General features: G+C 35.4%; 1 protein-coding gene across 5 annotated transcripts in view; it reads right to left on the bottom strand.

Annotated features, from left to right (window-relative positions):
* The window catches only part of LOC113915014 (membrane-spanning 4-domains subfamily A member 15-like), a 67,691-nt gene that overhangs the window by 38,323 nt on the left and 3,129 nt on the right, over positions 1–26,239 (bottom strand). For all 5 annotated transcript variants that reach the window (XR_003517570.2, XR_003517572.2, XR_003517571.1 and 2 more), the window contains 4 exons: positions 23,211–23,354; positions 13,589–13,645; positions 2,508–2,627; positions 47–164 (listed from right to left, as the gene is read on the bottom strand). Coding sequence is in view for 2 of the 5 variants with exons in the window: in XM_027580690.2 (XP_027436491.1) it covers positions 57–164; positions 2,508–2,627; positions 13,589–13,645; positions 23,211–23,354 (429 nt within the window). In the remaining 3 variants the exon portion in view is untranslated. The remainder of the gene's footprint in view (positions 1–46; positions 165–2,507; positions 2,628–13,588; positions 13,646–23,210; positions 23,355–26,239) is intronic.

Here is a 26,239-nt window from a genome sequence, read left to right as displayed (position 1 = left end):
GAAGCCAATATCTTCTGTTTCACCAAGGGAGAAATGAGATACTCACCACGTCTTTATTATCTGTGATATTTTGCTTTGTATCCCCAATGGACCACTGTACACGTCAAAAACAACTCGAGGAAGGTGAATAGGAACAGATATTCTGAAAGAATTTTACCACTTCTCTGTTTCCAAAAATAAAATATACATTCCTTACGATCTTTATATGTTAACGTGTTAGATATAATAAAGGAATTGTACAATTGCAGGAAGATGGAAAAATAAAAGAGAAAAACTACTCAATATATCCCCATCCCCTAAAGCCATGGGTATTTATATATACTTTTCTTGATCATAATGATAACTGATAATTACTAAGGATGAGTATAAGCTGACAAATTTCTGCCAAATGGCTAATGAGAATCATCGATTGTGTCTTCCTGTGTGTTGTTGTGGATAAGGTCAGCGAATTTTCAATGAGCCTCTGGAGAAGATGGAACTGAGACACGTTTGAGGTCAAGTGTTACAGAACTTATTTAACAGAGAGATGTTCAGAATTAGACATCTTTTGGGAAAGGGCCCTATAGAGGAACTTACAGTGAAGGAAAAAAAGTTTTGGGTTTGTGACCGAGGCTCAATAGAAGGACTTATGCATCCTGTGGGTAGGTGGTTTCCTCCTCGGACTGTGCCTCTGATTATAAGCCCCAATAGACCTATATCCTTGTAGGATAGTTGAATATTTGAAGGATAGAATACTGGAAGCCTGAAGCACCCAAAGCACTTTTGTGACAAGGCCACCATGGGCTACTGGGACCAGTTTTCAATCCTGACACCATTTAATAGTAACTGAAGCCATGGCAGTGAAATTATGGGTATGCTAATAGACTACTGAGATGCTCTAGGATTCTAACAACTAGAGGTCTGGAGTCCATATGGAATCTTTGATTCTCAGTATTCTTGAATATCTTGAGAGGGTCAACAGGAAAGGGACCTCGGGAGGAAGGTCTTGGATTTCTTGCTAATACGAACATTGGTGGTTCAAGAGATGAATTGGAAAAATGAAAGAATCAAAATTATAATTGCACTCCAACCTAGTAAAATGAGACATTTCTATTATGCAGATGTAATCTTAAGCAATATCTGGAGGTTTATATTTATTTAAGATTTTACTTTAAGGTATCCTTCAGGGTATGTGTCCTAAAATATTAGCATTCCCTGCAGCAGTAAGATGGCTCTTTGATGTGTCATTTAACTGATTTCTGTTAGAGCTCAATTTTTTGTAGTGAAATAACTTGAAATTTAGACCATTTTTTATTAGAATGAATGTTCTGCAAGTAAATAGCTCTGACCCTGAGCAAGGAGCTTAACATTTCTTAGCTTATTTCTTTAATTGAGTCAGAGACATAAATCATTTCTTGAGGAAGTTTGCAATCCCACTTGCCATAAAATCACTTTCAAATCTATGTTGAAATAAGAAAAAATCAACAAAATGCAAGTGAACATATGCTTTAGAATAAGCTAATTAACCAAGAGTTTGGGATGTTGAAGTAAGGAGAGTTTGCTGTATTAGGTTAAGAATTTAAAAACAGGCAACATCTAATGGGCTTAATCAGAAACTGAGAAAGAAAAATTGGTTTCTAGGTCTTGGTCAAAGGCCTAACTCTTTTGACCTCTGTCAAGCTCTGGGTAGATATGATAGAACAGAAAGACAGGAATCCACAGAAAACACTTTAGAATTTATGGTTTTAATTTCTACCCAACTTGCTTAGCACTGATTCTCATCTCCTTGACCTCCTAGCTTCTTCTCTCCACATGAACAAACCCATATAGTTAAGTGCACAGATATCTACAGTTCCACATGGACAGAAACACAGAAATATATACAGATACTGAAACACAAACACGGACACACTTAAACAGACTCACATAGACCTGCTGACAGGCAGACTGACAGACACAAAGCAAGCAGTTCAAAAATGTCCTATAGTCATGTGCCTACAGAACTGAATATACATACATTCCGAATTACATACATCTATAGAGTCCAGATTTATTTGCTCTGAAGATTACATCTCTGATGAACATAAATTCCTGGGCATCACAAGTACATAAGGATATTATTTCCTTCTTTGAAAATCAAATCTTGCTATAATAAACTTGATCATTTAAGGCCTAGGAAAACTGGCCTCAGAGATGCAGGTACCTAGAAGGAACTAAGTGCCTATTGTAAAAATATTTTGGATACCAGGTGGGACCAGAATTGAATATAATGCTAAATCACTCAAAATATATCTATTAATATTTATAATATATTCCGTTTGCTTACTTGAGGCTTTGGGTGATCCTAGGTTTAGAAATGCAACCTGTAGTTTGAATCACATTTGTAGTATGTACATACACCAGAGTAAACTAATGATAAAGGTCACTGTCATATCTTGCATAATACTTAAATACTTTGATCACTCACCAAAGAATTTAAATGTAATTCTAAATTTGTGATGAGATCGTCATAGAAACCTGGTACTTACCTCTGGCCAAATAGGAGCATGTGTACTCACACTATATATCATAAACTCAAGTGATAGTAAAAGCAGACCAATCACTGAAATGCAGGCACTTAGAATGTTCACTGTTATGGTATAGGAAAGCTGAAATAGTTAAAAAGAGTCACCTGGTCATTGGAAGTTAACCATATACATCACTGTCAAGTATATTCAAGTAGAAGATTTATACAAATTCTGATCTTTTCTGAATAGTAAGGTCATTAAAAGGACTGTCAGAACTGCAGTTTTGTCAGGATCCCAATAGAACTGAACAATTTTGGAAAAAATAAAACTTTTGGTGTAGCATGCATATATTCATTCCTTCACTGACAATTATTGAATATTAGTTCTGTACCATGCAAACTATCATCTGTCTTATTAGATCAAGAGGGAGAAAAAAAGTGGTCTCTGCAGTCAAGGAAGACTATTGGGGGACACAAGCAAGTGCATATTAAATATGAATAGAATGTAGAAAAATGTTAACAACAAAACATACAAACAAACAAACATGCTAACAATATAGGCAAATTCATAGTGCCATATAGGGTCAGATTACCGGAGACCTACTATTCCAGGAGTTTGCCATCATTCATTTAACAGTGCAAGAAGGGGAGTCATCGGGAATTTTGTTGATGAGACAGGTGCTATCTAGATAGATATTTAGGATTTTATCTTGAAAAAAGTGGGGAATTACATCGCTGGAGGTGCCTGCTCTGTTTTTAGGCCACACTCCTGTCAGGCTATGTACTCAGGACAGTACATATGTATAATGTTGCTGCATAATTACCCTTTGTCCATGTATTACGTCAGAGAGGTGATAAGCCCTATGATACTGCTTTCAGGGACATTCTCTCATACTTATTTCCTTGTTTTCATTTGCACCAGTAGAATTCTTTCTACCTTATATGAATTAGATAATAAATAAGAAAACTTAAACTGGATTCGGAAACCTATTTCACTGGATAAATCATATGTTTGTCTATATGCTATTCATTATTGTAGAGCGATCTTAATTTATTCTTTTGGCATAAATCTCCCTTAAAGAGAGAGAATCACATTAAAATAAAATGTTCACTAACTCATTTTTACAACCTAAACACCCAACAGTATTGATTAGTAAATTGTAGTATATAAATGTAATTTCATCTTTAAAATGAAATATTTCATGAGTTTTTAATTATATGAACAAATGGTTATGACACATTAATATTATATAGAAAAGGAGCCACCCTTGTTGAGGAAATGCACAGAGGAGGCCACGTGGAGCAGGTGTTCTGTGCAGCATGGAGTTTTACCGGCAAAAATTGAAGAATTAAAAGGACAAATAGAAAAATCCACAATCATAATAGATTTTGACATGTCTGTCTATGTAATAAGACAAGTGGACAAAAACCAAGAGTAGAAAGTTGAAACATCTGACCTCGTTGATCTTCGTATATGTATGTACATGTATATGCATATATATCCCAATGTACATGCATATGCATATATTTATATCCCAGTGTACAAGCTGGATTAAATACACACGTGCACACACCAGTAATATTGTCTTGACTGTGGTAGCTATATAGTATTAGTTTTATACTTTCTCCCTTTTTGGCTATTTCCATATAGATTTTGCAATCAACTTAATCAATACTGAGAAAAAAATCCTTTTAAAGTTTTGATTGGGATTATATCGAGCCTATAAAATGATTTGAGGAAAAACTGACATCTTAAAAATGTTTGTCTTCCCATCCATGAACATACCCATTTATTTAGATACTGTTCAGTTTCTCTCTGCAATGTTTTGCAGTTCTCTATGTAGAGGTCTTAGAAATATTTCACTGGTGCTCAGGGAAAATAATTTCTGAGTGTTTTATTTTTGAGTGTGATTGTAAAGGTATTTTTACAGATTTCATCTCCAATACATAGAAATACAATGGATTTTTTATATGAATTTGTATTCCTCAATGTTGATAAATTCTTAGTTGAATTTCTTTTTCATAGACTTCTTAGGATGTATAAGGGTGTCTATGATTAAAGCAGGTACTACTGTTAACTTTTTAAACCTTATGCCTTTTATTTCTTCTTGACTTATTGCACTGGACAAGAACGCCTGCACAATAGCTCTCTCTCTGACAAATAAATAAATATAATCTTAAAAAAAAGAACTCCTTCTCAATATTAAACAAATTTGGTGAAATGGTAATTTCTTGCAACGCTTCTGATCCAAAGGGAAACCATTTAGTCTTTCACCATTAAGTATAATATTAGCTATAGTTTTTTTGTAGGTGCCCTTTAACAGGTTGAGGATGTTCCCTTCTATTAATAGTTCAATAAGAGCTTTTCAAAAAAAAACATTTTTTTAAAGATTAACTTATTTATTTGAGAGAGAGGGAGAGAGAGAGTGGGGGGAGGAGGGGCAGAGGAAGAGGGAGAGAGAATCCCAAGCAGGTTCCATGCCCAGCTTGGAGTCCAATGCGGGGCTCGATCCCACAACCCCAAGATCACCCTGTGAGCCAAAACCAGGAGTCAAATGCTTAACTGACTGTGTCACCCAGGTGCCCCTAGAAAAAAAAAAAAAACCCAAACATTTCAAATGATTTTCCTTCATCTCTCCAATTACCCTAATATGTTGAATCACATGTGTTGTTTCCTGAATGTTGAACTAAGCTTGCATTCCTGGAATAAATTCCACTCTATTATGCTTTTAAAAATATATTACTGAACATGATTTATGATATTTTAAGCATTTTGACATCAGCATTCATTATGGATAGTGATCTCCTATTTTTCTTTTCTTGCAAGTAAGGTTCTTGTAAATTTTTGGTGTCAGGATTATGTTGGACTCCAAAAAATCAGTTGGGAAATGTTCCTTCTCCTTTGTTTTCTGAAATATTTTGTGTACCATGTGATATCATTTGTTTATTAAATCCTTGATAAATGTATTACTTAACACGTGTGTCTAGAATTTTCTTCATGGAAAGATTTTTAATGATTAATACAATTCCTTTAACAAATGCAGAGATAATTATGTTTTCTATTTCTTCTTGTTTCTGTTTTGGTAAGTTGCATTTTTTACAATTTCTTAGTATAGTGTCATTTGTAGCATTTCCTTGATATTTCTTACTGTCTCTAGTACCTGTAGTGATATTTCATCTTTCATTCCTGATACAGTAATTTGTGTTTTATTGTTTTATTGATCAGTCTTATCAGAGGTTTATCAATTTTATTAGTATTTTCAAAGAATAAATTTTCAGCTTTGCTAGTTTCTATATTGTTTATCTATTTTCTATTTTATTGACATCTCTTTGTTCTTACTCTCTACTTTGTATTAAATATGCACTTTCTTTTCCAGCTTTTTAGGTTGGAAATTTAGATAATTAGATTTTAAGCCCTTCATCTTTTCTAATATATACTTTTATTTATTTATTTATTTATTTATTTATTTATTTATTATTTATTTATTTATTTTATTTGACAGAGAGAGAGATAGCGAGAGAGGGAACATAAGCAGGGGGAGTGGGAGAGGGAGAAGCAGGCCTCCCGCCAAGCAGGGAGCCCGATGCAGGGCTTGATCCCAGGACCCTGAGATCATGACCTGGGCTGAAGGCAGTCGCTTAACCAACTGAGCCACCCAGATGCCCCTTTATTTTTTTAAAGATTTGTCCATTTATTTTAGAGAGAGATAGAGGAGAGCGTGCGTGCACATGCATGAGGGGGCAGGGGAGGGGCAAAGGGAGAGGGAGAAAGTCCTAAGCAGACTCTTCCCTGAGCACAGAGCCCAACTTGGGGCTCAATCTCACTACCATGAGATCATGACCTGATCCGAAGCCAAGAAATGGATGCTCAACCGGCTGTGCCACCTAGGTGCCCCTCTAATATATAATTTAATGCTGTAAATTTCCTTCAAGCATTGCTTTATCTCAAAAATATTGATATGTAGTGTTTCCATCATTCAGTTCAAAATATTTTCTAACTTTTGTGATTTCTTTTTATCCATGGGTTATTTATTTAATGTGTTGTGTAATTTCCAATTACTTGGATTATTTCTTGGACATATAATAATTGATTTTTAATTCTGTTTCCTCTTAAGTTATTTCTATTTCCATGCAGTTGGTTGCCTATAGTAAGAATAGTAAACCTAGTCTATAATATATTATTCAATCTTGTGAAATTTGCTGTTACTTTTTTTCCGGTTCAGTGTATGCTGTATCTTGATGAATACTCTATGTACAGTTTAAAAGAGCATGTATTCTACAGTCTTTTTGTGTAGTGTTTTACAAAGGTCAACGAGGTCAAATGTTTCCATTTTCTACTCCTTGTTTTTGCCCACTTGTTTTATCAATTACTTAGACATGTCAAAATCTATTATGATAGTGGATTTTTTGATTTCTTCTTTTATTTCCTTAGTTTTTGCATCATTTATCTTAAACTTCTAATATTAGATACATATACATTTGTGGCAGTTATGTATTCCTGATGAATTAACACTTTGTTACACTGAAATGACTCTATTTCTAGTCACCTGTTCTGTCTTGACATTTATTGGTCTTTAATTATTATAACCACATGAGCTTCCTTATGCATATGCATTCTTTCATGTATATATTTTTTCCTATTATTACTTGCAATCTATATTTGTCTTTATATGAAAAACAAACTTCTTAAAGACAGTGCATGCTTGGCATCATTTTTTACCCAGTCTGAGAATACTGGACTTTTAACTGGAGTGTTTGTCTATTTACATGTGATATGATTACTGTCCTAATTTTTCTTCTTCCTTTTCTGCTTTCATTTAGGTTAAAATAGTTTTTAAACTTTTATTTCCTCTATGGGCTTTTTAACTGCATATTTTTGTATTATTGAATAGCCTAGATTCTACTGCATGTATCCTTAATTTTTCACAGTCTACTCAATATTGTCCTACTTCATATAGAATGTAACAAATTTATGGTACTTTAATTCTGCTTACCTTTGTGTTATTTTGTAAAATATTTTACTCATACATGTTATACAATTGAAAATATGTTAATTTTTAAATTGAGGTATATAATTAACATACACCATTATATTGCTTTCAGGTGTACAATATAATGACTCAATATTTGTATATATTACAAAATGATCACCACAATTAGTATAGTTAACATCCATCATCATACATAGTTACAAAAATTTTTATTCTAGTGATGAGAACCTTTTTTCTTTTTAAAGATTTTTATTTGTTTATTTATTTGAGAGAGACAGAGAGCGACAGAGAGCATGAGTGGGGAGGAGAGGGAGAGGCAGGCTCCTCACTGAGCAGGGATCCCAATGTGGGGTTCGATCCCAGGACCTTGGGATCATGACCTGAGCTGAAGGCAGATGCTTAACTGACTGAGCCACACAGACACCCCATCTAGTGATGAGAACTTTTAAGATTTACTCTCTCAGCAACTTTTAAATATTCAATGCAGTATTATTAACAACATAACTGCCCTATTGTGCATTACACCTCTATGACTTAGTTATTTTATAATTGGACGTATGCACCTTTTGAACTCTCCTCACTCATTTCACCCACCCCCACACTCCACTTCTGGCAACCACCAAATCTGTTTCCTGGATGTATAATATTTGTGTGTGTGTGTGTGTGTGTGTGTGTGTTTGGATTTTAGATTTTTAGAAATCCTCGTTTTTTTATAGGTTTTCTGTTGTGTGTGTGTGAATATATTATATATATATATATTCATTCCTTTTCATGCCATTATATAAAAAATGCCACATCTTCTTTATCCATTCATCAGTCTATGGACACTTGGGCTGTTTTTATAATTTTGCTATTGTTGATAATGCTGCTATAAACATCAGGGTACATGTATCCCTTTGAATTAGTGTTTTTGTATTCTTTGAGTAAATACCCAGTAATGCAATTGCTCTATCATAGGGTAGTTCCATTTTTAACTTTTTTGAGGAAACTCCATACTGTTTTCCAGAGTGGCTGCACCAGTTTGCATTCTCACCAAGAGTGCAAGGGGGTTCTCCTTTCTCTACACCCTCACCAGCACCTGTTGTTTTCAAAGGAAACATACAGAAGGACAACAGGTACATGAAAAGAGGCTCAACTTCTCTAAACACCAGTGTCTATCAAAACTATAATGAGCTATCACCTCACATCTATTAGAATGGTTAAAATCAAAATAGCAAGAAATAACAAGTGTTGGTGAGAAAGTGGAGAAAAGGAAGCCCTCATGTACTGTTTGTAGGAAGGAATTGGTAAGGTCACTATGGAAAACAATATGAAGGATTCTCAAAAAATTAAAATGGAACTACCATGTGATCCAGCAATTCCATTTCCAGGTATTTATCTGAAGAAAACAAAAATACTAACTTGAAAAGATATATGCATCTCTATGTTCATTGCAGCACTATTTACAATAGCCAACATATGAAAATAACCTACATGTCTATTGGCAGATGAAGGGATAAACAAAATGTGATACACACACACACACACACACACACACACACACACATATCACATATATATACTCAATGGAATATGATTCACACATTAAAAAGTATGAATTTTTGTCATTTGCAACAACATGGATGGAGCTAGAGTATTATGCTAAGTGAAATAAGTCCATCAGAGAAAGACAAATACCATATGATTTCCCTAATATGTGAAATTGAAGAAACAAATGAACAAAGGGGGGGAAAAAGAGAGGGAGGCAAACCAAGAAACAGACTCTTAACTATAGAGAACAAACTGATGGTTACCAGAGGGGAGGTGGGTGAGAGATGGGTTAAACAGGTGATAGGAATTAAGGAGGGCACTCGTGCTGAGCACCTCGTGTTGTATGGAAGTGTTGAATTACTATATTGTACACTTGACACTAATATTACACTGTATGTTAATTAACTGGGATTTAAATAAAAACTTAAAGTCTATTTCAATCCTCTGCCCATTTTTAAACTGGTTTTGTTTTTTGTTTTTTGTTTTTTTTTGCTACTGAGTTGTATTTGATCTTTATATATTTTGGATATTAACCCATTATCTGATATATGGTTTGTAACTATTTTCTCCCATTCTGCAGGTTGGCTTTTCACTTTGTTGATGGTTTTCTTTGTGTGCAGAAGCTTCTTAATTTGGTGTTGTCCCCTTTGTTTATTTTCACTTTTGCTGCCTTTGCCTTTGGTGTCAAATCCAAAAAAAAATCACCATCAAGACCAACATCAAGAAGCTTATGGCCTATGTTTTCTTCTAGAAATTTTATGTTTTCAGGTCTTACATTCCTACCTTTAATCCATTTTGAGTTAATTTTTTGTATGGTGTGAGATAGTAATGTAGTTTCATGCCTTTGCATATTGCTGTCCGTTTATTAAAGAGTCTGTCTTTTTCCCATTTTATATTCTTGGCTCCTTTGTCATAAATTAAATTTTTTTATTATGTTATGTTAATCACCATACATTACATCACTAGTTTTTGATGTAGTGTTCCACGATTCATTGTTTGCGTATAGCACCCAGTGCTCCATGCAATACCTGCCCTCTTTAATACCCATCACCAGGCTAACCCATCCCCCCACCCCTTCCCTCTAGAACCCTCAGTTTGTTTCTCAGAGTCCATAGTCTCTCATGGTTCGTCTCCCCCTCCGATTTCCCCCTCTTCATCTTTGTCATAAATTAGATGACCATATATGCATGGGTTTATTTCTGGGCAGTCTATTCTGTTCCATTGATTGATGTGTCTATTTTTTAATGCCATTATCATACTGTTTTGATTACTATAGCTTTGTAACATAGTTTGAAACTAGAGACCATGATGCCTCCAGCTTTGTTCTTCTTTCTCAAGATTGCTTTTGGCTCTTCAGCAGTAAAATTTTTGCTTTTAGTAGTCAGTAAAGATATTAAGAAATAAAAAAACACCATATTTTATCTTTACCCATACATGGTAGGCTAAATAATGGTTCCATCATAGATATCCTAATCCCCAGAAACCGTGACTATATAACTATGTGGCAAAAGGGAATCTGCAGATGTGATTAAGTTAAAGATCTTCAGATGGGAAGATTATTCTGAAATATCTAGTTTGGCCTAATGTAATCACAAGGGTCCTTGTAAGAGGGAGGAGAGAGGATAATAAAGACAAGACAGTGTGTTCATGGAAGCAGAGGAGAAGAGATTAGAATGGTATGGCTCCAGCGAAGGAATGCAGCAGCCTCTAGAAGCTAAAAAAAGCAAATACCCAGTATGTCCACAATAGCCAAACTATGGAAAGAGCCAAGATGTCCATCAACAGATGAATGGATAAAGAAGATGTAGTACACACACACACACACACACACACACACACACACACACACACACACACTGGAATATTATGCAGCCATCAAAAGGAATGAAATCTTGCCATTTGCAATGACGTGGATGGAACTGGAGGGTGTTATGCTGAGCGAAATAAGTCAATCAGAGAAAGACATGTATCATATGACCTCACTGATATGAGGAATTCTTAATCTCAGGAAACAAACAGTGTTGCTGGACTGGTGTGGGTGGGAGGGATGGGGTGGCTGGGTGATGGACACTGGAGAAGGTATATGCTATGGTGAGTGCTGTGAATTGTGTTAAGACTGATGAATCACAGACCTGTACCTCTGAAACAAATAATACATTATATGTTAAAAAAAAGAAGAAGAAGATAGTAGGAAGGGAAAAATGAAGGGGGGGAAATCGGAGGGGGAGATGAAACATGAGAGATTATGGACTCCAAGAAACAAACTGAGGGTTCTAGAGGGAAGGGGCAGTGGGGGGATGGGTTAGCCCAGTGATGGGTATTAAGGAGGGCACATATTGCATGGAGCACTGGTGTTATATGCAAACAATGAATCATGGAACACTACATCAAAAACTAATGATGTAATGTATGGTGATTAATATAACATAATAAAATAAAATAAAAAAAGCATAAAAAAAAGAAGGTAAAAAAGGCAAGGAACAAAATCTTTTCAATAGATTCCAGAAGGAAAGTAGTTCTGTCAACATCTTGATTTTGAGACTTTTGATCTCCAAAACTGTAAGATAATACACTTACATTGTTTTAAGCCAATAAACTTGTGATAATTTATAACAGCAACTGTGGACTAACAGTCCACGTATTTATCATTTCTGGTGTTCTTTTTTTGTCTTGTATGTCCAAGTGTCCAAATATGTTATCATTTCCCTTCACCCTGAAGAACTTTAGCTTTCTTTGATAGTGTAGATCTGATAATAGAATTTTTTCTCAGCTTTTGTTTCTATGAAAAGGAATTTGTTCCACCAGTGATATTGAAGGGTATTTTCAGTGGATATGGAATTCTAGTTGACAGTTTTTTCCAGGGCTTTGAAGATGCCATTATATTTTTTTCTTGTGTCTTTTTCAGAGAAGTCTTGCATATATTTTGGTATACTTGTTTCTAGGAGTCTTAACAATATTAATATTAATGTAAATGGCATTTTAACATTAGTTTATCCATTGGCTTCTGCTAGCATGTAGAAAGATAATTGATTTGGATTTTGTATATTGAAGACATTGTAAAATTCACTATTTCTTAAATTTTGTCATCTAAAAATATTTTTTCTTCTTTCCAGTCTTTAATATACTTCCTTTTTCTTTGAATTATAGCAATGGATAGAACACCTTAAATAAAATACTGAAGAAACATGGTGATAGCTTATATGCTTCTCTTGCTAAAAGGTAACAAAATGTTAGAGGAAGTGTTAACATTTTCACCATTAAACATGATGTTATTTCTCCCTCTCCCTTTTGATAGATATCTTCTATTGATTTTATCATTTTTTTTGCATTCACTGAGTTGATCATTTAGTTTTTATGTTTTTAATGTGGTAGATCACATTGGTCTTCCTCCCTCTCTCCCTCCCTCCCTCCCTCCCTCCCTTCCTTCCTCCCTTCCTTCCTTCCTTCCTTCTTTCCTCCCTCCCTCCCTTACTTCTTTTGAGAAGGAGAGGGGGGAGAGAGAGGCAGAGGGAGAGAGAGAATCTTAAGCAGTCTCCACACCTAGCACAGAGCCCAACACAGGGCTCAATCTCACATGACTTGAGCCAAAATCAAGAGTTGGATGCTTAACTGAATGAGCCACCCAGGTGCCCCCACATTGATTTATTTTCAAATGTTAATCTATCTTTGCATTTCTGGAATTAGTCATGAGGTATCGTTCTTTCTATTTGTTTTTCTCACAGTATTCTATATTTTATTTGCTAATATGTATATTAGGATTTTTACATCTATGGTCATGAGGGATTTTGGTCTGTAATCTTCTTTTCTTGTAAGATCCTGGTAGAGTTTTAGGATCAATGATATACTATCCTCACAATGGGTTGGCAGGTATTACCTTCTTTTTCTGTTCTCTGGTAGAAATTTGCATAATGTCTTCAAATATGATTGTAGGTTTCTTTTTCTTTTTAATTTCGTCAATTTTTATTGTCTTATTTTGAAGCTACATTAATAGGTGAATAGATATTTAGGATTATCATACATTATGTTGAACTAAATCTTTTATTGTTATGCAGTGTCCCTTTCTAATAAAAATCTCTGATAATTTTTGCTCTAAAGCCTACTCTGTATAATAATTAATATAGCCTTCTTTTTGGTTGGTGTTCACAAGAAATATCTTCTTTTCCAACTTCTTCTTAGACCTGTCTTTATTTAAAGTATGTTTTTAAAATAAATAACAGTGGTGGAAGATGGGGATCCAATCTTATTGTTCTGCATGTTGTGTATCTAGTTTTCCCAGCACCATTTGTTGGAAAGACTATCCTTTCCCAACTGGGTATTCTTGACTCCCTTGTTGAATATTGGCTGACTGTAAATGCAATGATTTAATTCCAGGCTCTCAATTCTGTTCCATGGGTCTGTATGCCAGTACCATACAGTTCTGATTACTATAGTTTTGTAGTATAGTTTGATATCAGGGGGTGTGATGCCTCCAGCTTTGTTATTTCTCAAGTGACGCAGAGACAGTGCTACCTCCTTACTGACCCTCCTTCTTTTGGCAAATAAAACTGTTATCTCTAGAGTTGCTACAAACATTCTGACTTACCAAGAATATTGAACGCCTCTTCTCTACTATTACTGCAAGGACTCCTGAGAATATAAACTGGAAACAAAAATCATGTTTATTAATACCCAGTCATTATGTTTATAGATAAAGAGTAAGAGAATTCTGGAATGCTATAACATGAAGAATAATACCATCTTAATTCTTTAGTGGGACCATTGAGAAAATCATTCAGAAAATAATTCAAAGGTTCCATAGTACAGAGATAGGGAAGTCATGAAGTCTGTGTTCGGTAATGTAACACGTGCATTGGAAATGGAAGTAGGGGCACCTCAAGTTGACTTCATAGGGCAAAAGGAGTGTCAAATTTTATTTAGATTTTTGTCAGTAAAATTTATTGATCCCATAAGGTGAATTACAAGAAAATATATCCAGTTAATGAATTTACTAATAGACAATGTTCTATCTTGGTGATTTCACATACAAGTACTTTTAATATAATGTTTAAAATATTTTAGTAATGGAAAATATAATTTAGAAAATATTTAAGTTCGTTTTACATATTTAAACATAAGATCACATAATGTCTTCCATGAGTAGATTGTTCTGAAACCTTCCATCATCTCCTAAAACTTGTTAGAAACATGACAAGGTGTATCAGAAATTTATTTTTTTCATTGGTACAACTTTATGAATGCATGGAAACTTCCTACAATTTAAAAAAATTAACTATTGAGTTAGTAGTAAAGGGAAGGAATGTTCTTTCCAGGGAAATGGGGCCATTAACATGTTAATACTAAGTAGCCTTTTGGGGTCTGGAGGATCGAAATTTGAATTCTTTGCACTTTGCTTTCTATGTGACTTAGGAGGAATTACCTACCCTATCATTAGTTTTGCTTTTTTCATTGATAAAATGGGGATTTGTATTTTCTACCTCTCTGTGTTACTGTGTTGTTGTAATAATTACATATAGAGGAATTCACTGAATGATTTATAGCCAGCTTTGTCCTACTAGCTTGCACCTAAGGCTCAGAACTATATTTTCCAGAATTCCCTTCCTTATGTGGTCCCTGAAAGTATTGTAATACTCCACACTGGAAGCAACCTAAATGTCCGTCCATTCTATTACTTAAACATAGTAGATTAATATAATGTAATGTTAATCAGCAATAATAATGAATGAATGATTGCTGTTTCAATAACAAGGTTGGGACTCACAATCCTAAATTGAGCAAAGAAGCCAGATACAAAATAATACATACTATACATATATAAGTTTAAAAACACTTAAGAGTAATATATCTGAAGTCAGGTTAATGGTTAGGGTAGGAGGGAGAAAGAAGGGACATGAGAGGAACTTCTGAGATGCTAGAATTTTGCTAATTTTTTTTGACCTGGGTGTTGATACACTGATTTATTAATTTTGGGATAATTGAGATGTACAATTATAATTTTAGATTTTTGTGTATGTATGTTTTATTTATATGTTAAAAAATTTAAAAACAGGATAACAAACAATGGCACCTAACTCACAAAAATTCTCTCCAACAGCCTTAGATAATTCAGAAAATTAATATAGATGCTAATGTACTAAATCTAATTCACTGTCAGCAACTTTCTTTTGGAATATCTTACACTCAGTGGCAAAACTTAGAATTTTTTCTCTCATTAAAATTTTGATTCAATGTTTTAATAACTCCATGCACATATTAGTGATCTAATGTCTTCGTGATTGTAATATTATTTGAGATATTAATACAATTGACTCATCTGTTCTTTGCTTAGAACCTACATATTTGGTACTTTTAAAATTGAATTAAGGCCCTCATTTTTGTTATCTGAATTATGGTGGCCTCCTAGGTTTCTCAAATCTAATCTCTTACTACTCATAGAATGATGACTAAAACAATCTAACCATGGCACTATCTTCAGTCAGAATATTACTGCTCAGGGCTGTCCAGTAGAAATATGATGCAAGGAATATACATAATTTTAAGTTTTCCAATACACACTAAGTAAAAAGAAATAAGCAAGTGTTGGCAAGAATGTGGAGAAAAGGGACTCTTTGTGCATTGTTAATATGAATGTAAATTGATACAGCCTCTGTGGAAAATAGTATGGAGGTTTCTCAAAAAATAAAAAATGGAAATATCATAGAATGCAGTAATTCCACTACTTGGTATTTACACATAGAAAACAAAAACACTAATTTGAAAAGATATATGCACCTTTATTCTTACTGCAGCATTATTTACAATAGCCAAGATATGAAAGCAACCCAAGTATTCATTGATACATGAATAAAGAAGATGTGTGTGTGCGCACGCACACACGCGCACACACATGCACAATGGAATATTACTCAGCCATAAAAAAGAATGAAATTTTGCCATTTGTGACAACATGGATGGATATAGTGGGTATTATGCTAAGTGAAATAAGTCATACTGAGAAAGACACATAGATATGATTATACTTATATGTGGAATCTAAAAAACAAAAGGAACAAACAAAAAACCAAACAGACTCTTAATACAGAGAACAAACTGGTGGTTGCCAGAGGGGAGTTGGGTGGGGGATGGGCAAAATAGATGAAGGAGATTAAAAGGCACAAATTTCCAGTTATTAAATAAATAAGCCACAAAGATGAGAAGTGCAGCATAGGGAATATAGCCAATAATACTGTAATGATGTTGCCTGATGACAGATGGTGACTACACTTATGGTGAGCACTAAGTAATGTATAGAATTGTTAAATCAATATGTTGTACACATGAAACTAATATAACATTTTATGTCAATTATACTTCACTAATAAAAAAATGAAGAGAATTACAAAAGTGTAAAAAAATTGCAATAAAATGATTATGTTCCAAAGATTTAATTTTACATAAATATAACAAGAAATAAAAGTAAAATTACAAAAGTAAATATAAACATGTGAAATTTATTTTAATAATTTGTTTTATATAACCCTATAGATCCAAAATATTGTCATTTCAACATAGAATCAGTTCAAAATTATGCTATATTTTACATTCTTTTTATGCATATTAAGTTTTTGAACTCTGGTGTATATTTTACATTACAGCACTTCTCAGGGTGGTTTAGCCCCATTTTGAGTGCTCAGTAGCTACTTGTGACCAGTGGCTGCTATACTTGACAGTGCAGCTCTAGTCCTGGGTCATCTTCTCTATTTTCACCCACTTCCTTGGTGATCTCAACCAGTTTTATGGGTTTCAAACATGTTTGCCAGTGACTCCCAAGCTCCTATCTGAAGCCTAGCTCTTTCTTCTGAACTCTAGATTCCATATCTAACAAGCTACTCATGATCTCCAGTTGAATATTAAATAGATATCTCAAACTCAGCAGGTTCAAAACAAACTCATTATCTTCCCTAAAAACCAGGTCTACCCACAGTCTTCACTGTATCAGTTGATGACAGTCCATTCTTTCTATTAGCTTAAACCCAAACTTGAGCATTCCCCTTAAATTCTTTCTCTTATATTCCACACCAATCCATCAAGATATTCAATTAACTCTTAAAATTATGTTATTTTTAACCACCCTCACTACTACCAACCCTGTTTGAGTCTCATCTGGATTTCTTCAGGAGCTTTCTGAAAGGTCTCCTTGGCCCCCTTCACTATCTTTTCAACATAGCAGCCAAAGGGATCCTTTTAAAACTTAAACCAGCTTATTTAACTCTGTTCATCAAACACTACAGTAAGTCCAGTTTCACATACACTAAAAAGCCAAATCCTTACAATGGCTCTTGGAGTCTATGTTATTTGGCCCCATTATTTTTCTGACCTCTTTTTTCTACTCTTGTTCTTTCTCACTCGGCTTCGGCACTCCTGGCCATACTTTTTTAAGGAGCGTTGCAGGCACATCAGTAATTGAAGACTTTGTTCTGGCTGTTTCCTGTCCTAGAATGTTCCCACATTTGGCAAAAACTCAATTTTTTGAACATTTGCTCAAATATCGTTGTGGTATTTTGAATTATTGGCCACAATTCTTTACTTCCAGGCGGTAACGTATTTCCATAATCTTGCCATGGTCTTATGGTGGTTGGACTATATTTCTCCGTCCCTCAACTTACAACTTGGCCATTTTATTTGCTTTGGCTAAGATGTTAGCAGATGTGAGCCAAGCCAGCTTGAAATGTTCTGGTGTGATTAGGCTTGTCCTCTTGTGTTCCTGCCTTTTATTGTGAGAAGAATATGCCTTCAGTAGTCAGTAGTCTAAAGAGGATGAGATACATATGGAATAGATCTGTATCTGACCTGTAGCTTGAGCCAAAACTGATTGGTACCAGCCTAGATCACTTGATTTTCTGCCAACTTACAGATATATGATTAAGAAATAAATACACTTGGGGTGCCTGGGTGGCTCAGCCAGTTAAGCACCTAACTCTTGATTTCAACTCAGGTCATAATCTCAGGGTCCTGAGATCAAGCCCCATGTTGGGCTCCAATGTTCAGTGTGGAGTCTGCTTGAGATGAGATCCTCTCACTCCCTCTCCCTCTGCCTCTCCCCACTCCATGCTCGCTCTGTGTCTAAAATAAATAACTAAATAAATCTTAAAAAAAAAAACTTAAAAAAAATAGAGTTGACCTTGAACGAGATGGGTTTGAACTGTGCAGGTCCACTTACACATGGATTTTTTTTGGATAAGTACAGTACAGTACTGTAAATATATTTTCTCTTCCTTATTATTTTCTTAATATTTTCTTTTCTCTAGCTTACTTTATTGAAAGGATACAGTATATGACACATATACAAAGTACATGTTAATTGACTGTTTATGTTACTGGTAAGTCTTCTGGTCAACAGTAAGCTGTTAAGTTTTGGGGGAGTCAAAAGTTATATGAAAAAAGAAAAAGATTTTCTTTTTTTTTCCTTGAGTATAGTTGACACACAATGTTACATTAGTTTCAGGTGTACAACATAATGATTTGATAAGTTTATACAATATGCTATGTTTACAAGTTGTAGCTACCATCTGTCACCATACATCTCTACTACAATAATACTGACTATATTCCTTATGCTGTGCCTTTTATTCCCATGATTTATTCATTCCATAACTGGAAGCTTGTATCTCCCACTCCCCTTCACCCATCTTTCCCTCCCCCCAACCCTCTCCCCTCTGGCAACTATCAGTTTGTTCTCTGTATTTATAGGTCTAAGCCTGTTTTTTGCTTGTTTATTCATTTTTTTTAGATTTCACTAATGAATGAAATCATATGGTATTTGTCTTTCTCAGTCTGACTTATTTCACTTAGCATTATACCCTCCAGGTCCATCCATGCTGTCTTATATGGCATGTTCTCATTCCTTTTTATGGTTGCATAATATTTCTGTGTGTGTGTGTGTGTGTGTGTGTGTGTGTGTGTGTGTGTACCACATCTTCCTTATCCGTTCATTTATTGATGGACACTTAAGTTGCTTCCATATCTTGGCTATTACAAATAATGCTTCAGTAAATACAGGGGTGATTATATCTTTTTGGATCAGTATATTTGTTTTCTTTGGGTAAATATCCAATAGTGGAATTATTGGATCATATGGTATTTCTATTTTTAAATTTTTGAGGGACCTCCATGCTATTTTTCACAGTGGCTATACCAATTTACATTCCCACCAACAATGCTCAAGGGTCCCTTTTTATCCACATCCTCGTTAACACTTGTTATTTCCTATCTTTTTTATTTTAGCCATTTTAACACCTGTAAGGTGATATCTCATTGTAGTTTTGATTTGTATTTCCCTGATGATTAGTGATGTTGAGCATCTTTTCATGTGTCTGTTGGCCATGTGTATGGCTTCTTTGGGCAAATGTTTATTCAGATCCTCTGCCCATTTTGTAATCGAATTGCTTATTTTTTTGGTGTTGAGTTGTGTAAGTTCTTTATATATTTTGGATATTAACCCCTATCAGATATATCATTTGCAAATATCTTCTCCCATTCAGTAGGTTGTCTTTTAGTTTTGTTGATGGTTTCCTTTGCTGTGAAAAACTTCTTATTTTGATGTGGTCTGAGTAATTTGTTTTCATTTCCCTTGCCTTAGGAAACATATCTAGAAAAATGTTGCTAGAGCTAATGTCAGAGAAATAACTGCTTATGCTCTCTTCTAGGATTTTTTATGGTTTCAGGTCTCACATTTAGTTTTTTAATCCATTTTGAGTTTATTTTTAAAAAGTGGTCTAGTTTCATTCTTCTACATGTAGCTGTCCAGTTTTTCCAGCATCATTTATTAAAGAGACTGTCTTTTCCTCATTGTATATTTTGCCTCCTTTGCCACAGATTAATTAACCATATAATCGTGGGTCTATTTCTGGGCTCTCTATTCTGTTCCATTGATCTATGTGTCTATTTTTGTCCTGGTATCATACTGTTTTGATTACTACAGCTTTGTGGTTTATTTTGAAATCTGGTATTGTGATACCTCCAGCTTTGTTTTTCTTTCTTAGGATTGCTTTGGCTATTCAGGGTCTTTTGTGGTTTCATACAAATGTTAGTATTACTTATTTCTAGTTTTGTAAAAACTGCTGTTGGTATTTTGATAGGGATTGAACTGAATCTCTAGATTACACTGAATCTATAGACATTTTAACAATATTAATTCTTCCAGTCCATGAGCATGGTATATCTTTCCATTTTTTTGTGTTGTCTTCAATTTCTTTCATCAATGCTTTATAGTTTTCAGAGTACAGGTCTTTCACTTCTTTGGTTGAGTTTATCCTAGGTTTTTGTTTTTGTTTTTTCGTGCAATTATAAATGGTGTTGTTTTCTTAATTTCTCTTTTGCTACTTTGTAATTAGTATATAGAAATGCTGCTGATTTCTGGATATTAACTTTGTATCCTGTAAGTGTACTGAATTCATTTATTACTTCTAGTAGTTTTTGGTGGAGTCTTTAAAATTTTCTATGTATAGGATCATGTCATCTGCAAATAGTGACAGTTTAACTTCTTATTTACCAATATGGATGCTTTTTATTTCTTTTTCTTGTCTGATTGCTGTGGCTAGGACTTTCAGTACTATGTTGAATAATGTATGCAGATTTCCAATACACAGGGGGCCAGTGTCCCTAACCTCCACATTACTCAAGGGTCATCTGTACTTTTGGTTGTGTGCCACTGGGTTTTGTCATGGTTTTTATATAACAATAGATTACTAATAGTAATTTTTTCAATGAAGACTACCTCTACCATCCAATTTAAAACAATAACCTATATCCTTTTGCTACTTTCTCAGAACCTTCATTCCCCCTTACTCTACTTTTTCTTTTTTACTTCTATAGCCTTATCATCTTCTAACACACTACCCCTGCTAGAGTAAAGATCTCTAAAGTCTGGGATCTGTTTTGTTTGCTGATATATTTCAGGCACCAAGAACAGGACCTGACACATAGTGGGTACACAGTAAGTACTGGTTGACTGACCAACTTTCAAGTGTATTATTATTATTATTATTAAGATTTTCTTTTTTTATTATGTTATGTTAATCACCATACATTACATCATTAGTTTTTGATGTAGTGTTCCATGATTCATTGTTTGCATATAACACCCAGTGCTCCATGCAGAACGTGCTCTCTTTAATACCCATCACCAGGCTAACCCATTCCCCCACCCCCCTCCCCTCTAGAACCCCGAGTTTGTTTTTCAGAGTCCATAGTCTCTCATGGCTTGTCTCCCCCTCCGATTTCGCCCCCTTCATTCTTCCTTTCCTGCTATCTTCTTCTTCTCCTTCTTTTTAACATATAATGTATTATTTGTTTCAGAGGTACAGGTCTGTGATTCAACAGTCTTACACAATTCACAGTGCTCACCATAGTACATACCCTCCGCAATGTCTATCACCCAGCCACCCTTCCTTCTCACCCCCCACCACTCCAGCAAACCTCAGTTTGTTTCCTGAGATTAAAAATTCCTCATATCAGTGAGGTCATATGATACATGTCTTTCTCTGATTGACTTATTTCACTCAGCATAATACCTTCCAGTTCCATCCATGTCATTGCAAATGGCAAGATTTCATTCCTTTTAATGGCTGCATAATGTTCCATTGTGTATATATATCACATCTTCTCTATCCATTCATCTGTCGATGGACATCTTGGCTCTTTCCACAGTTTGGTTATTGTGGACATTGCTGTTATAAACATCAGGGTGCACCTACCCCTTTGGATCCCTACATTTGTATCTTTGGGGTAAATACCCAGTAGTGCAATTGCTGGATCGTATGGTAGCTCTATTTTCAACTTTTTGAGGAACCTCCCTACTGTTTTCCAGAGTGGCTGTACCAGCTTGCATTCCGACCAACAGTGTAGGAGGGTTCCCCTTTCTCTGCATCCCTGCCAACATCTGTCATTTCCTGACTTGTTAATTTAACCATTCTGACTGGTGTGTTGTGATATCTCATTGAGATTTTGATTTGGATTTCCCTGATGCCGAGCAATGTTGAGCACTTTTTCATGTGTCTGTTGGCCATCTGGATGTCTTCTTTGAAAAAATGTCTGTTCATGTCTTCTGCCCATTTCTTGATTGGATTATTTGCTCTTTGGGTGTTGAGTTTGATAAGTTCTTTATGGATTTTGGATACTAGCCCTTTATCTGATATGTCATTTGCAAATATCTTCTCCCATTCTGTCGACTGTCTTTTGGTTTTGTGGACTGTTTCTTTGGCTGTGCAAAAGCTTTTTATCTTGATGAAGTCCCAATAGTTCATTTTTGCCCTTGCTTCCCTTTCCTTTGGTGATGTTTCTAGGAAGAAGTTGCTGTGGCTGAGGTCAAAGAGGTTGCTGCCTGTGTTCTCCTTTAGGATTTTGATGGACTCCTGTCTCATGTTTAGGTCTTTCAACTATTTGGAGTTATTTTTGTGTGTGGTGTAAGGAAATGGTCCAGTTTCATTCTTCTGCATGTGGCTGTCCAATTTTCCCAACACCATTTGTTGAAGAGACTGTCTTTTTTCCACTGGACATTCTTTCCTGCTTTGTCGAAGATTAGTTGACCATAGAGTTGAGGGTCCATTTCTGGAATCTCTATTCTGTTCCATTGATCTATGAATCATCAAGACAGTATGGTACTGGCATTATTAAGATTTTCACTCAGGATTTTGTGGGGACAAAGTTGCATCATCCACCATACTCTCAGACACAATAAAATTTTCTTCAGAGATTTCTTTTCAATTCCGCCAAATTCTTCTTGGACCAACAGAACAAAAAGATTTCATTTTTCTTTCCCTACATAAATTCTATATGTCCCACATTTCCTTAGCAATTATGCTCTCTCATCTTACTTGCCCCACTGGCAGAATAATTGACCCATGGGTAGTGAAACAGTCATCAACCATTTTCTATTTTCCCCAAATGCCCCTTGTGCATCTTACTATTGTTCCCCTTATCCAAGGAGCATGTAAAGTGTCCCTTTAACAAAGACATACTCTTATTATGAAAAAATATCACTGGTATGAATCTAGGTTTTTTCATACTGATATATTTCTTTTCAACTAGATATAAGAATTCATTCATTGAGAATAGGGATTGCAAATTTTTTGTGTTCTATCTCTGACACACTGCTTGGTTCAGAAACAGTTATTAAATATGATGAATAAATTAATGAATAACAACGAGGGGGTAGATTATTCACTTACACATGCAGATGACCAATATGGGTATCCTGTTACTGTCGAGAGAGGAAGATATGATTTTCCAAATGCAGAAGTTTGTGAGAGAAACAAATATGTCCAGAGCAGTCCCACGCCGTGAATATTCAGACCAATCATTATTTGTATGGCCTGGGAGAAAAGAATGCCACTAATTACTTACTACTATTCCGGTCCTACCTTTGAAAGGAACAAAACATCAAGAAAAAGTAAAGATGGAGAAGGAAGGTGACAACCTAACATGATTTTAAGATTCTCAACATTTAATTCAAATGAAGAGGCTTTGTTATATTTTAGTGCAGTTTTCAGATACAGTGACTATTTCCATGCCCCATAAAACTTTACTAGGAGCTTGTTATCTACTTGGTTCAAGAGGTCATATGGCATGAGCCCTGGATCCCTGGAAGAATTGATCTCCCTCAATATTCATCAGTCGCTATGTGGTCAATAATCCATATCTGCAGATATAGCTCTTAGGTTCTATAGGTTGCCAGGCTTGGTATTTCTGACCTTACCTGTCCTTCTCTCATCCTCCCAAAATTGGGATTTGGACTTTGATTCCTTTTGTTCTACCCACCCTCAAGTCATCTGTAACTATGGTTTATAGCTGGGTCCTCAGTCCTTTATAAACTAGAGTCAAAAAAGGTAGTGAACCCTTGGGATTCCTGGTTTTTTATAACTCTTCCTAGGAACAATTGCCAGGTGTGGAGTTTGAGGAGGATCTCTGCCCACTGAAGCAGACCAGCTGTGATAGTTTCTGAATCAATGGAGGAGGAAAATTTGAAGCTTGCTACGTAGAGCCACAACTCACTGTAGGGATTTCAGTTGGTTTTCAGATAGATGTTTCTCAGGCGTGCTTCCTTCTGGCACGGCTGAATAAACCACCCCTCCCTACATCCCTACCACCCAAACACAGGAGTTAAGCCTGAAAAAAAACTGAAGGAGTTATATTGGAGTTCAGAAACTAGCATATCTTGCCTTGCTCATATTTCTATGATGCCTGGGGACACTGATATATTTCTTTCCCCACAGATTCTCTTAAACAGGATAACTTTAACTTGAAGTTTGCAATAAACTTCTGTTCTGGTGTGTGATTTTAAGGCAAGCCAAGAAGTGGCTAGTTGGTGGGGATATTTCTCTCATTTAGAGAGTACTCTGCTTTCCAGGCAACACACAAGTATGTATTTAATGGCACTTCTGACAGGTTGTGGCAGGGGGGAGGAAGCAAGGGGACATTGGGGTAGATAGGTGGTGTAGAGTTTCATAGAATACAGTGAACTTGTCTGAAGTCTGAGTTTGGTGAAGGATATAGGATCTTTAAAAACTTTTATTTTTAAATAATTATAAATTCACAGGAATTTGCAAAAATAGTACAGAGAGGTCCTGTGCACCCTGAACCTGGATTCTCCCAATGGTTACATGTTATGTAACTTATAGTACAATATCAGAATGAGGAACTAGACCTTGGTATAATGTCTGCCTCAGGCAGAAACATGTTTCCTACCGCCAGAAATCACTATCAATAGGCTGGGATGACACGACAAACTCTTAGTAGAAAATATAGAGGAGACAAGCTTCATGACATTGGATTTGGCAATGATTTTTGGAAAAAATGGATGAATTGAAGTACATCAAAATATAAAACTTATGTGCATCAAAGAACACAATCAGCAGAGTGAAAAAGCAACCCACAAGATGATAGAAAATTTGTGAATCATATTATCTGATAAGGAGTAAATATCCAGAAAATAGAAAGAACTCCTCATGCAACAACAGCAACAAAAACATACAATCCAATTAAGAAATGGGCAAAGGACTTGACATTTCTCTAAAGAAGATACCCAAATGGCCAATAAGGACACGAAAAGATGCTCAACCTCCTAACTAATTGTTAGGGAAATGCTAATCAAAACCACAGTAAGGTACCAGTTTATACCCATTAGGATGGCTATCATCAAAAAAGAATACAAGTGTTGAAGAGGATGTGAAGAAATTGGACCCTTTGCACACTGTTGGTGGGGATGTAAAATGCTACTAATGCTATGCAAAGTTTCTCAAAGGTTAAACATAGAACTATATGACCCAGCATTTTCATTCCTAGGTGTGTATATTTATACACACTAAAAGGAACTCAAATGGATATTTGACACCTATTTTCATAGTGGCATTATTCACAATAGCCAAGTGTCTATTGATGGATAAATGGATAAACAAAGGGTAGTTATACATACAATGGAGTATAATTCAGCCTTGAAAAGGAAGGAAATTCTAACATAAACTACATCATGGATAAACCTGGGAGACATTATACTAAGTGAAATAAGCTAATCACAAAAGAACAAGTGCTACAAGATTCCACATATCTGAAGTACTAGAGCAGTCAAATTCATAGAGACAGAAAGTAGAATCGTTACTGCTAGGGGCTACAGAGAGGGAGAGAGAATGGGGGAGTTATTGTTTAGCACGTATAGAGTTTTAGTTTTGCATGATGAGAAGAGTTCTGTGGAGGGACAGTGGTGATGGTTGCCCAACAGAGTGGATGTACTTAATGCCCCTAAACTATACACTTAAAAATGGGTTTGATGGCAAATTTTATGTTTATGTATTTTAGTAGAGTTTAAAAAACATGTCACTTAAATCTTTTGCTTCAGCAAATCTTCTCTTGTACTGTGTTGGCAAGGACATGGAGGCATGGCTTTGTTACTGCTAGGTGGGAGTTTGGTACTCTATTCAGCCTATATTGACACTGTGGGAGCTCCTTAGGGCTCCCCACTAAGCCTCTGCTGATATCACCATGGCTTGTTGAGGTAGGGTCACCACATTATTGCTTCCCCATGTGGCCTCTACTGACACTGGGGAGGCTGGGATAGGGGGCTCGTTCCTGCTGAGAGATGATGATGGTCTTAGTCTCCTACTTAGTTGCCTCCTGACACCACCCTGAGGAAGGGGAGGGGCCTTGTTATAGTTAGGTGATGGGGTGATGGTGAAAATCTAGGTTCCTGCGGGGTCTTTGTTTA

Source organism: Zalophus californianus, chromosome 11, assembly GCF_009762305.2.
Source record: "Zalophus californianus isolate mZalCal1 chromosome 11, mZalCal1.pri.v2, whole genome shotgun sequence".
NCBI lineage: Eukaryota > Metazoa > Chordata > Mammalia > Carnivora > Otariidae > Zalophus > Zalophus californianus.
Note: the sequence above shows the minus strand (reverse complement) of the source record. Positions and strands in the feature narration are given on the sequence as shown.